General features: G+C 49.3%; 1 protein-coding gene across 3 annotated transcripts in view; it reads left to right on the forward strand.

Annotated features, from left to right (window-relative positions):
* The window catches only part of FGR (FGR proto-oncogene, Src family tyrosine kinase), a 141,490-nt gene extending 138,611 nt beyond the window's left edge, over nucleotides 1–2,879 (forward strand). For all 3 annotated transcript variants that reach the window (XM_015418614.1, XM_015418613.1, XM_015418615.1), the window contains one exon: nucleotides 2,503–2,879. In XM_015418614.1, the coding sequence (XP_015274100.1) occupies nucleotides 2,503–2,711 (209 nt within the window). In that variant the 3' untranslated portion in view covers nucleotides 2,712–2,879. The remainder of the gene's footprint in view (nucleotides 1–2,502) is intronic.
* The last annotated feature ends 10,692 nt before the right edge of the window (nucleotides 2,880–13,571 follow it).

The following is a 13,571-nucleotide window of genomic DNA, read 5'->3' on the forward strand; positions in this document are numbered from 1 at the left end:
GTTTTCTATTGTCTCTGATATTTTCCCTTGACAAAAGACCTTGCTCTCCCTTTGGTCGCCTTACTCCGTTTTCCATGTGCATACTTTTGGGATTTTCTTCTGGTCCCAACCCTCAATCGTTTATGCTTTATAAGGCTCTTTACTCCACTAATGCAACTGTAAACAATCGGTTTTCTAATAGTGGACACGTATCCTGAGACTCTTTTTCATGCCCATAGTCCTGCTCTTTTTCTGGGCTCTCCAAATTCTGCTGAGGCTGCAGCAGTTCCTCCTCATTTTCTGCTTCCAAATCTTTATTCCACGGGCTATCAAAGGCTTTTTTAAACGCTTCCTTCACAGCTCGTTGTACCTTGTCAAAGAGGAATTTTTTTAATTGTTCCACTGTTAAAAGAATCGATCTCTGTATTTTCTAAGTCCCATTCGGTTTCCTCTGTTGCAAGTCCCTTAGTTTCCCCTTCTACCGCCATTTTCTAATCTTTTGTTGTTGTTGTTGTTCAGTCGCAGTCGAGTCCGACTCTTCGCGACCCCATGGACCAGATCACGCCAGGCCTTCCTGTCTTCCGCCGTCCTCTGAAGTTGGCTCAATTTCATGTTCATTGCATCTATGACACTGTCTAACCATCTCATCCTTTGCCGTCCCCGTCTTCTTTGACCTTCAATCTTTCCCAGCATCAGGGTCTTCTCCAGTGAGTGCTCCCTTCTCATTTGGTGGCCAAAGTATTTGAGCTTCAGTTTCATTATCTGGCCTTCTAATCTTTACTCCTTCTCTTTTCTTAGCCGTTTTTACTTCCCAAATTGGAGATAACTGTAGGGGGGCATTTGGGGGGGGGTCTTCACCATTTATAACCAGATATATGTGTACTCACAATACTGTTGCTGTTGAATTGGGTGGTCACGACTAATGCAGAACTTGACGGCCATGTTCTGCTCCATTTCTTGCTTCTGCATCGAGACAAATTGCTCTCACCGCCGCAAACCGCCGTCCGTGGGGTGGCCGAAAGAGTCTCTTGCTGCCCAAGCTCCCTCCAAGAGTTTGGGTGAGTCCCCGCAAGGTCGCATGGACCGGGGAACTCCAAAAAAAGCAAAAAAAGGACGAGTGAGCTTGGGAGCATCCCGATCTGCACCCGCGTCGTCGTGCCATTGACCTGGAAGTTGGCAAGTAAAGATTTTGATGGGACTAAAGGGATTCTGGCCCTGACCTGGATAGCCCAGACAACCCTGATCTCGTCAGATCTCAGAAGCTAAGCAGGGCTGACCCTGGCAAGTACTTGGGTGGGAGACCTCCAAGGCAGTCCAGGGTCATGATGTGGGGACAGACAATGGCAAACCACCTCTGAATGTCTCTTGCCTTGAAAACCCCATGGGGTTGCCTTAAGTCAGCTGTGGCTTGAGGGCAAAATCAAGGGGCTTCTGAGAGATGCTTTACAGAAAAGGGAAATGGTAGAGGGGACCAGTTGCCAGGAATCCAAGCGCAAACCATGTGCAGATTTATGACAGCACACCAAAACAATCGTGCAGGGTGCTTCTGTGTATGTTTATGACTTTCTGGGTGTGTTCACACGGGGCTTTCTGCCGGCATAAACTGCACCGGTTCCAACCGGTGCAGTTTATGCCGGCATAAACTGCACCGGTTCCAACCGGTGCAGTTTATGCCGGCATAAACTGCACCGGTTCCAACCGGTGCAGTTTATGCCGGCATAAACTGCACCGGTTCCAACCGGTGCAGTTTATGCCGGCATAAACTGCACCGGTTCCAACCGGTGCAGTTTATGCCGGCATAAACTGCACCGGTTCCAACCGGTGCAGTTTATGCCGGCATAAACTGCACCGGTTCCAACCGGTGCAGTTTATGCCGGCATAAACTGCACCGGTTCCAACCGGTGCAGTTTATGCCGGCATAAACTGCACCGGTTCCAACCGGTGCAGTTTATGCCGGCATAAACTGCACCGGTTCCAACCGGTGCAGTTTATGCCGGCATAAACTGCACCGGTTCCAACCGGTGCAGTTTATGCCGGCATAAACTGCACCGGTTCCAACCGGTGCAGTTTATGCCGGCATAAACTGCACCGGTTCCAACCGGTGCAGTTTATGCCGGCATAAACTGCACCGGTTCCAACCGGTGCAGTTTATGCCGGCATAAACTGCACCGGTTCCAACCGGTGCAGTTTATGCCGGCATAAACTGCACCGGTTGGAACCGGCACCCTAACCGATGTAAAGCCCCCGTCTGAACGCACCCACTGTGAGACTTCATGTGTTCTATTTCCTAATAAAGGACTCACAACAACCAGAGTCTGGGTTATTAATCAGTGTGTGTCAGCTATTAGTAGGGCGAATTTGTATCATTTCAGTTGCTAGTTTATAGTGGCAGCTGCTGCCTGACCTGCACCAGGCAAGGGCTACCCCTCACTTGGGACCAGGGTGAGTCCATCGACCCACCGGGACTTTTCCCGGTGGCCTTAATGCCCCGGCACTGATGCAGTTCCCGTTTCTTTTCTGCAGGCATGAATAACCGGGAGGTCCTGGAGCAGGTTGAACGAGGGTACCGCATGCAGTGCCCAGGGAACTGCCCACTCTCGTTGCACGAGTTGATGGTGCAGTGCTGGAAGAAGGAGCCTGAGGAGCGGCCCACCTTTGAATACCTCCAGTCCTTTCTTGAAGACTATTTTACTGCCACAGAGCCTCAGTATCAGCCGGGTGACAACCAATAATGATTGCCAGGGATGTCAGCTGGAACTCTTGACCACAGGCAGCCCACTACGGCCCCCAGTGGGCCTGTGGCAACTTGGGACTGTCCATACAAAGCAACAACGCCTTCCCACTCTAAAGTGTGTGTGGGGGGTGGCTCTCTTTTTGTACAACTGGGTTGAACTCCGAGGGGTTTTTTAATTATTCTACTTGGGGGAGGGTTTTTTTGGGGGGGTTGTGAATTTGTGTTTTAAATTCTGCCTCTTCCTGGGTGACTGCCATGCCAGTTTTGGGAGAATGACACACCAAGGTTAGGATCTGCAAGGAGAGAAAGCAGGTTTTGTATAGTGTGCCCTTTCATCACCTGCTTTCTCCTGCCCCAGTCCACACCCACCCTTCTGGAAGGTGGCGATGAGTACTCAACAGGGACTTCTCTTTTCCTGTCCTTTTGGGTCACCCCTGATGTTCCCACCTCCCTGCTTATAGCTACCTCCTCTGCCACATCTGTGAGCCATCTCGTGTGGTCCTTTGGCTCATTGACATTTGTGGCTTGAGGGCACCTATGTCAGCAGAGCTTAGCTCCCAGCGTCACAGTCATGAGGGCTGCCAATCTTGAGGTGGTGGCTGGAAATCTCCCAGAAGTACAACTGACCTCCAGGCTACAGAGATCAGTTCCCCTGGAGAAAATGGCTGCTTTGGAGGAGGGCTCTCCCCTCATCAAAGCCCATCCTCACCAGGCTCCACCCCCCAAAATCTCTAGGAGTTCCGTAACTCAGAGCCGGCAACCCTAGCAGTGGTCTGAATGAACGGCAACGTGCAACGTGCCTCCCATGCATGCTGGCACAGAAGGCTTCCTTGGATGCTGAGTACTGGGCACGGAACCTAGGACCTACCACATGTAAGGCAGCTTCTCTTAACCCTGAGCCACAGCTCCACCTCTGCCTAATTTACGAACTTGAAGATCAAGGCAGGAGGCCGCTTACATTTTTGAACAAAAATGAACATTGTAATTCAGGAATTCTCCTCTTTTCCATATTTTCTGTTCCTTTTTGACCCCTTCCCTCCCAGCTCCACCTGAGTTACCTGCATTTGTTATCCCACCTTAGTTATCACTCACCAGAACCCACCGCTGGCTCAAAAAAATCTGTCTATCTGATAATCACATATTGTATCCTGCTCTTGCTGTGAGGAGCTCAGGGCAGCATGCATGATTCTCTCCACTGTATCCTTACAGCCTCGCAGTGTGCTCGATGAGGCTGAAAATGGGCCCAAGGCCACCCACCGAACATCCTGGCAGGGCATGCATTTGAACCCAGATCTCCCCAGTCCTACGTACTGGGTGGTTTGTATTCTGTGGACCTATGAAGCAAGTCCCGAGCCAGGCACTGCCCCTGATTCAAAGCATCTTTGTCTCCCTGCCTCAACCCATAAACCTGACAAGGGGCCTAAATATTTTGCTACAGATCATTTTGTGTTTCAGTCCTTCCTCTCCAGTTGTTTCTCTCTCACACACCCACACCTCTGTGTTTCTTAACCAGAGCCGATATTATTAAAGCCATAATATGACAGCTGCATGCATGTTATGAGAGTGGACAGTGGTGCAAAAAACACAGCTTAAATTGGGAAGGGAGGGAGTTATGGGTAACTCAAAGAAGGACCAGGGAAGGAGACTTTGGGTGATCCTGCATTGGCTTTTCCCTCCACTGTTTTGCGAAACCCACGGTGAAACAGAAATTCCCCTCTGCATTGCATGCTGCTGTCACTTTCTTTGATCATCAGGTTTTATGGTACCTTCTGCACAAGGCTTTTTTTGTAGAAAAAGCCCAGCAGGAACGCATTAGCATAATAGGCCACACCCAACAGCAGAAACCAAGCCTCAAAAATAAAGGGAAAGGACTGTACGCGGCAAACGTCCCACAGCTAAATGGGACCCCAAGCTCAGTCTTTTCTCAAATCAGAGGCCTCGGTCAGCGAGCATTGCGAAGCAAGGCATTGCAGTGAACAGTTAGTGGGGAAGCACAGCAGAGGCATCTAGTGGTGAAATTCGAAACTGCAAGAGAAACCATTTTTGACACAAAATCTATGCACTCAAATACCACAACAGCAGGGCTTTTGGCAAGGGAGGGGCACGAAGGGGAGGGGCAGACTTGGAAGCCAGCCGGAACTTTGTTCCTGTGCGTTCCTGCCCCAAAATAGCCATGCTTCTGCATAGATTTATGGCCATGCAGGGGTGACTTTGCAGTCAGTATGGCATTGCCCCGAGGTATTTGAATGTAGTTTTGAGCTGCACCTTTTCTTCAGTGTTGAGGAAAAGTGGAGCAAATGCTAGTTACAGAATTGCCCTTTGTCTGAGAAGGGAATGGGAGCTGCTGTGTATCTATTGTTATAGTCATGTCTTTTGATAATGGTGTCCCTTAAAGATGTGGTATGCAGACTCATATGTCCTAACTCTGATGAAAGGAAGAAAGCCAAGTCTACATTAGGATTCCCCAACTTCATATTTGATACTTCTGGAGAGTATTTGGAAGGGAGAGAAGTGTCTTTCTTTCATTTACACATGCTTAAGTCCAATGGCCATCAATCCATGGCCAGGTGGGTTGCAGAACCCCACCTCTTGGATTGTGAGCCCCTATACAGCTGTCATTTTTTGCTGCGTTGGGAAAAAACGTGCTTTTGGTGTTCATGCGCACAAAGCAAGGGGATTATCTGCAGAGGGTGGAGTTTGGGACAGATGTCCCATCACTTTCAGATGGGAATCTAGGAATTTCCTCCAAGTCTCTATGATGAAGACGATAAAGACAGGAAAATTCCCAGAGTGTCATTATGAAGACTATTTTCAGTCAATTTTAATCTCCTGCTCTTCAGTTTTTCAAGGGTGGGAGATTGGGGCTGAGGGCAGGGTTTACCTGCTGCATGCGGGCAAATGTCATGCCTACTTCCTGTTGTGTGCTGGAGCTCGTGGGGTGGGTTAAAGGTGGGTCTTGGGTCTAGAAAGGCTGAAAGACCAGAGCCATTGGCTTAACCAGTATAGGAGGCAGTAGCTGGATTTTGCTTTGATCCATCACGGCATTGCTTCTGCCTTGATCATTGGGGAGGAGGAGATATTCTTTTGTTTACACATATTTAATCCAGTGGTCTTCTAGCCAATGATTTGGACCCTTCAGGTGTCTTGCATATTAGGTTGGGAGCCCCTCTAGAGTTAACACTTTTTTGTTACCTTTTGGAAAGACCTGCTTCTGGTGCACATGCATGAAAAGCAAGGGTGTCCTGGCTCCTGCTTCTCTTTTCACACATGCTGAAAGGAGTAACAAGTTGGTAAGGTGAGAGTCACTCTTGCTGGAACGGGCTCCTCCGTGGCTCAGATCTTGGCTTGCATATCACTGATGCTTGGCTTCTGTTTCCTGGCCCTAGTTCTCTTGGTCCTGGCTGGGACACCAGTAGGGGCATAACTATTGCTCCCACTCTTCCTGTCACAACTATAAGGTCCCATGATTTCCTGTCACATGCCTATACTTCTGTGGGTCTGGAAAGGTGGAAAGCCATTGCATTGGGCAACAGTATTGTGATCCTGGTTTAGGGAAGTCAGAATATCCTAGAATTCATTTCTGCATTAAGAGGTCATCCTATCTAAGCGGCTTGAGGAGGATCAAAGTAGGCCCTACAACATTCTGGAAAAGTATACTGTGAACATGCATGAAGCCACCTTATAGTGAATCAGTCCATCAAGGTCAGTATTGTCTACTCGGATTGGCAGTGGCACTCCAGGATCTCAGGTAGAGGTCTTTCGTATCACCTGTAGCCTGGTCCTTTTAACTGGAGATGCCAGGCATTGAACCTGGGACCTTATTCATGTAAGGCAGAGGCTCTTCCACTGAGCCACAGCCTCTCCCCCCCCCTCCCATGTGCCGCAATAGGTCCAGACTCAGAGTGGGCCCTAGATATAATGTTCTCCAGTGTCTCTTACACACACATGCATACACACAGTGGAAGAAGTGATGCATAACTAGGGTTGCCAAGTCTACTTACCTTGGCGGTGGGGGAGCCTTGCCGGGTTCAGGGAGCTCTCCAGCAATGCGCACACAATGTGCGTGCGCACGCCGCCAGCACATCACAAGAAGTGACGCACTACGTCACTCACATTGAGGGCGTGGCCACAATCATCGGAGGGAAAACCATAGAGTTTTCCCTCTGACGATCGGAGCCACGCCCCCAACGTGAGCCACGCTGTGCTTCAGGGGGCGGAGTTCCCCCCGGGGCCCAATTCCGCAGCGGCGGAAATCGGGCCTCCAAAGCGGGGGTTTACCCGCCCCCCGCCCCCACTTGGCGGCCCTATGCTTAACTCTTTAGTCTCATAAGCCCTGTTGGTACTGGCATGGTTGTGTGCTCCCCTCTCTCCAAGTTCCTCTGCCAGCATAAAATGAGAAATTTCCCCAGTCTCTGCTGCAACCTCCTTTTCCTGGTAGTAGTGGATGTTCAATTATGCCCTCCGCTGGGCCATGGGCCCTCAGCAGCTGCCCCACTAATGCCAACCCTGGACACCAGGCCTGATACTGGCCTTCCTTAAGCAGAATGCTGTAATCACATTTCCCATGGGGGGGGGGGTGTTGGTTTTATTTCCAAAGTTTTTCTCCATGTTTCCCCCCCCCCCAGACCACCTTTGTACTAGTCTTAACACAAGAAAAACTCGGTGAGAGGAACAAAGACCAGCAAATGACGCTGTGTGTTATGGAGGAGATCAAACAATGCAGCTCATAAGCAAAGATAGAACAAGAAAGCCTAATATTTGAACAGTAGGTATGCAAGTAGGGGGTTACCCATTTTGCATGTGGCCATTTTCTCAACATTAGACTTGCCAAGTCCCCCCGGGGGGCGGGGAAAACCCTGCCCGAGAGGCCCGTTACCCACCGCCGGTGGATCGGGCCCCGGGGGGAACCCCACCCCCAAAGCACGTGACATGCCCGGTGTCAGCACCTCACCCGGAAGTGACGCAATCACGTCAGGCACGTTGGGGGCGAGGCCACAATCATCCAAGGGAAAACTCCCTGAACAAGACTGGACTCCCCCGCTCTTCAACAGGTGAGGACTTGGCAACCCTACTCAACATATAGACCTTACCTAAGCCCCAAGAGGGTATAGCAAGCAGCTAGCAATGTGCTGAAGAGCTCACATAGTCTGAGGTCCTGGTGGCAATTGTACCACTGTAATAAGTGATGAATCAGGCCTCCAGGAAAAAAGTGCAACGTGTCGAAGAGTTGATTATTCAGTTACGGAACTGAAGATGTGAACGTTGCCATACAGCAAAAGATTTGGTACAAGATTGCCAAGTTTTTTCCCCCCAGGACTTTGAAAGTAAAGGGAGATATTCAGCAGAAAATTTGGTCTCCTCCTTGGAACCTAAAGTACTACACCATGGGTTAGCAACTGGAGGCCTCTAGGCCAAATCTGTCACAGGAAAGATGCTAACTGGCTCTCCAGGTACCAACCTAGAGGGAAAAGACCTCCTCAGAAACTGGGATCTGCAGCTACAGGACACACGATCTACTAAAGAGAGGGGAAGGTGGTTGATTATGTTGGTTTACCATCCATCTCATGCTTCTTAGAATGCCCCCCCCCCGAAAGCTAGTTGCTGAGCACAACAGTAGATGTGGGCATGCAGGCACTGCCATATTGATACACTATTCCTTTTTGTTCTAGATTCCCCCCCCCCCCTTCCCCCTTGTCTGTACTGCCCCCCATCTCTCCTGTCTTGGGCCTTCTTTCCTTGCCCTCTCTTCTGTACTGAGTCCATCCCACCCTATATTCCAGCTATAATCATTTCCCTTGCTGGTAGCCACTACAGCAGTTGCTTTCCTCCCTAAAACAGTCATTTTTCAAAACTCTGAATTCTGCACCCAAATAAAAAAATTGTCCCTGTGCAGTGTGAATACTGGGCAAGTGGTTGAGTGCAAAGCAAAACATAGCCCCCGTACTTTCCTCGGTTGTATAGAAGAGGAGATATTTACTGCAGCATTTCTAACTCTTGCATAACTAGATTACCTGCCAAGCAACCCAAGCAAAAGAGCTGAGAAACCCTAATCTCCTTGGGTCACCCTGCAATCTCAGCATCTTGTGACCCGGCAACTAAGAGATGCATTCCACTTTTGAACTGGGCACAGAATTCAGTGTCTTGTCAAATGGCACCATGGTTTGATCTGGGTTTTGGGGGCCCTTGACAGGATGTCCTCACACCCTCCTTCCAGTGAGACATTCTACTCACATGGCCAGAGAGCCAGCAGGCAAAGAGATGGCAAGGAAGAAGAGCAGTCCAGCCCACCAATAAGGACAGGACAGGAGAGCAGTTCCTTCTGCTTGCTGCCCTAGCTGCTCCCCTGCCTAAGCTGGTGGAAAGCAAGCTATGACAGACCCCCTGTTATTCACCCCGCTCTGAGGCAGATTTTTTTCTGCCTAAATTCTTAGTTCCCTTCAGGTACTGAGCTGGCCCCCAGTAGCATGATAATGTTTGTGGCTTTATAAATCTGAATGTCCCACCCTGTGACCAATGTTCCCTCTAAGCTGAGTTATTGTGAGCTAGCTCACATTTTTTTTAGCCTCCGGCTCACAGATTTTGGTCTTAGCTCAGGAAGGATGGTTCCAGAGCAAACTGATTTATGCAGCAGCCAAATCACCTGCTCACAACTTTAAAGCTCACAAAGCAGAATTTTTGCTCACAAGACTCCACAGCTTAGAGGGAACATTGCCTGTGACAGAATCTAATTTGGCTTTTTCCCAGCCCAGGAACTTGTCAGGAGAAAACAGGAGCCCTCTTTTTTAGATCCCTTGAAATGGCACTGGAGACTGTGTAATAGTGAACAATAATGAAGGTTTTATTTAATAGGCAGGAATAGGATGGGGTAGTCAGGAATTGGAAAGGGTGAGGGAAACGTTGTTGGTAAAGCAGTATATTTTTCAGTTGACAGACAAGATGGTGTTGTAGCAGCTTATTTTTAGAAATTCTTGGTTCTTATCAGTGAGGGATGGTTGACTAGGTACTTTGGTTTCAGTTACAATGTTTCTGCATATAGTTTCCTAATAACTGTTCAGGTTTTCTGGTCACCCTTTTAGTGTATCAAATTCTTTCCCCTTTTCTAAAATCACAATGTGTCTTCTTTCCCCTGAGTAGTCTATAACCGTTTCCTTGCACAGATCAGGGACTGCCTCAGTGCCAATTCCCTGTATAACTGGACAGGACTTCTATTTCTTCCCTGAAAATATAATGGTTTCCTTTTGGCCTGATTGGGAGCTTCAGCCTGCTACCCATTCACTCTTTACCAAAATCTCAAACCCCAGTTCTTGGCATCTGTGTGAAAATGAACTTCAATGTAAGCTGACACTAGGCTCTGAATTCTTAGATGGAATTCTTTCTCAGGTTATGTTTAACACAACTAGAACCAGGAGTCTCTCTCTTTATTCAAAAGGTGAACCTGTCCGACAGAATCCTTAGTCATACTCCTCAAATATCCACTTCTTTCGCTGAGCTTTTACTTTACTGAACAATAACTGCTGTTCAACTCAAAATGAACTCCCTCTCACCTCAGCACACAGCTGATATATTTCCCTCAGCAGGCACTGGCCAATCAGAGAAAAGGAGCAACCTGTCACTCAAGCTCAACATTCTAGAACAGAATTAACCATTCACCTCCCTTCTCTGATTTTGCTGCATTGGGAAAGCAGTATTTTAAATGTAGTCTGGCCCCTGCCACATGGGGGGGGATAGCACGGGCAAAGTGTGGCTTTCTAAAGCCGCACCAAAACAGAGACGCGGCGGCGGGATCACATAGATCCCCTGAGCCCCGCGCACTTCCTCCCCGGCACAATCAGATGCCAGGGGGGAAGCCACTGAAGAAAGAGTGCGACAGCCGAACTGCACATGTGTGCGCATTCGCAGTTCGGCGGGGAGCCTGGATTGATCCGGACGACAGGCACAGCGGCGATCCTATGGCCGAGCTTGCAGCGGTGCTTCAGGTAAGTCTTCCTCTGTAGGAGGTTCTTTTTTGCAATGGGTTTTCCGGGTTTAGGGACGGATCGGGGATGGGTGTGCGCCTAGGGTTGCCAAATCCGACTTACCTCACCGGTGGGGGACTCTGGGGTGGCTCCCGGAGCGTGCGTGCACGTCACAGGGAAGTGTCGTCATGACGCCGGGCACGCTGGGGGCAGGGCCACAGCTATTTGAGGGGAAAACATAAGAGTTTTCCCTCAAATGGCTGTGGTCCCACCCCCAGCGTGCCCGGCGTCATGACGTCACTTCCCTGTGACATGCACGCGGGGGTGGGGTTTCCCCCGGGGTCCAATTCCGCAGGGGTGAAAATCGGGCCTCCAAAGCAGGGGGAAATCCGCCCCCTTGGGGGACTTGGCAGCCCTATGTGCACCACTTCCCAGATGTTGCGGTGAGATCGCGCCCCCATTTGCTGCACCCCGATCCATCCCTCTCCCAGGCCAAAGTCTCCCGTGTGACCGGGGCCAAAGTCACACAAGTGCTTGGTACAATAGTGGGTCAGGAGGAGGTCAGTACTGGGCCCTTCTGGGGAAGTGGGCCTTTGGCAGCTGCCCAAAGATCCTGACCCTGGTACCAACCCTGAATGATACCAACCTTATTGTGGATGGCTGAAAGCCCTATGCTAATTTTATATACTTAGCACATTTTAATCCTACTCTTTGACCAAAAAGCTCAGGGCAACATTCTGTGCTTCTCTGTTTCATCCTTACAACAATCCTGAGGCTGAGAGAGAGGGAGGGAGGGAGGGATCACGGTCACTCAGCAAACATCACAGCGGAGTGTGGCTCTGAACCTGTGTCTTATCGGTCTTAAAAGGTAAAGGTAAAGGTTCCTTTGCTTGAAAGCCAGTCGAGTCCGACTCTAGGGGTGCGGTGCTCATCTCCGTTTCAAAGCCGAAGAGCCAGCGCTGTCCAAAGACGTTTCCGTGGTCATGTGGCCGGCATGACTAAACACCAAGGCGCACGGAACGCTGTTACCTTCCCACCGAAGTGGTCCCTATTTATCTACTTGCAATTTCTTGCTTTCGAACTGCTAGGTTGGCAGGAGCTGGAACTAGAGATGGGAGCTCACCCCGTCATGCGGCACCCGGGTCTCGAACTGCTGAACTACTGACCTTCCACAGCCTGCAGTTCAGCGTCTTAACCACTTGAGCCACCGCAGCTTCATCTATCTTATCTATCGATCTTAGGCCTAACATTAACCACCACACTGCACATGGAAAGCTGCCACCTGGAGTTACACACACATACCTAAGTCTGAGACCCTGACTAACCATTGCATTAAAGGCTCAGGATTTGGGTAGCTGGGAAAACTCTCCATGAGCCTTTTGAACCATGAACATGAACAAGCCAGATGAACCAAACTACAGTGTCTTCCAACATCTGAATATTAAGTACATTTTTCTCCTTCCTTCCTTCCTTCCTTCCTTCCTTCCTTCCTTCCTTCCTTCCTTCCTTCCTTCCTTCCTTCCTAGGAGCCAGACTGGTATTCATGACTCCCACTTTCTTGTTTCACTCTCACAGCACTCCTGTGGATAGGTTGAGATTGAGTGGCCCAAGGTCACTCAGTCAGCTTAATGACAGAGATTTGAACCCCTGTCTCACAGACCCTAGTCCATTATGCTATAGCCACTACTCCACCCAGCTCTCATTCATGATACTTCCCACCTTTCTTTTGCTTTTTACGATTTAGTTCCCAGCAGGCGAACAAGCCTGGGGTAATAAAGTTGGCAATATCCATTATTTTGGGTCTAGGTTGGCCACTCATGGCTAAACACATGGCAGGGAACCACAGTTGATTTGTCAAGAGAGTTATCAAGTACATTGGAGAAAGAAGCCCAGTGCCCTTCAGAACGGAGGTAAATTGCAGTACAGACAAACACGAATAGGAAAACTGGGATTTTGGAAATGTGAACACTGTGGGGAGAGAGCAAACATCACATGTTGTAAGCCGAACCCAGAGAATGCTATGCTGTAAATAAGGAGAAGCAAACCGTTCCCTCTAAGCTGTGGAGTCTTGTGAGCAAAAATTCTACTTTGTGAGCTACTGGCATTAAAGCTGTGAGCGAGCACTTTGGCTACTGCATAAATTAGTTTGCTCTGGGGCCCTCCTTCCTGAGCTAAGACAAAAACGGGTGATCCAGAGGTTAAAAAATGGTCAGCTAGCTCACACTAACTCAGCTTAGAGGGAACACTGCTAACAAGTATGCACCCTGCAGCTTATTGCCAGTTGCATGGTAAACCAGTGCGTCTTGAGAATCAAGTTAGTCTGGCCATCAGAGCACCTGTAGCCATGTGTCCCCAGATTGAAGTTTATAGTTGTAGGCTGGCTAAAAGATGTCAGTTTGACAGTGGTTGGAGGGGAGGGGAGACGATCTAGTTCCTTCCCTCTCCTTTCTTCCATGGTCCTTTGGGATTTTCTCTAACTCTTTCACTTTCCTTTCCCCTCCCAATGGGATGTGCACATCCTGTGCTCAGCATAGCTGCTTGAAGAGATGTCAAAGCCATGTAGTTTGCATGGTTTAAAAAAGGCCTGCCTGCCTGGGAATCTACCGAGCCAAACACAGCCAGCTAGTCACTGATAGAGCTGTTTAGATTTAGGACAGACAAAAGGAAGTTGTCCTAATTCATGGAATACTTCGTTTGTGGCACATAGGTAAAGGTAAAGGTTCCCTTGCTCGAAAGCCAGTCAAATCCGACTCTAGGGTTGCGGTGCTGCTCATCTCCGTTTCAATGCCGAAGAGCCAGCGCTGTCCGAAGATGTTTCCGTGGTCATGTGGCCGGCATGACTAAACACCAAGGTGCACGGAATGCTGTTACCTTCCCACCAAAGTGGTACCTATTTATCTACT

Source organism: Gekko japonicus, unplaced genomic scaffold (genome assembly GCF_001447785.1).
Source record: "Gekko japonicus isolate JY-2015 unplaced genomic scaffold, Gekko_japonicus_V1.1 scaffold456, whole genome shotgun sequence".
NCBI classification, from domain to species: domain Eukaryota; kingdom Metazoa; phylum Chordata; class Lepidosauria; order Squamata; family Gekkonidae; genus Gekko; species Gekko japonicus.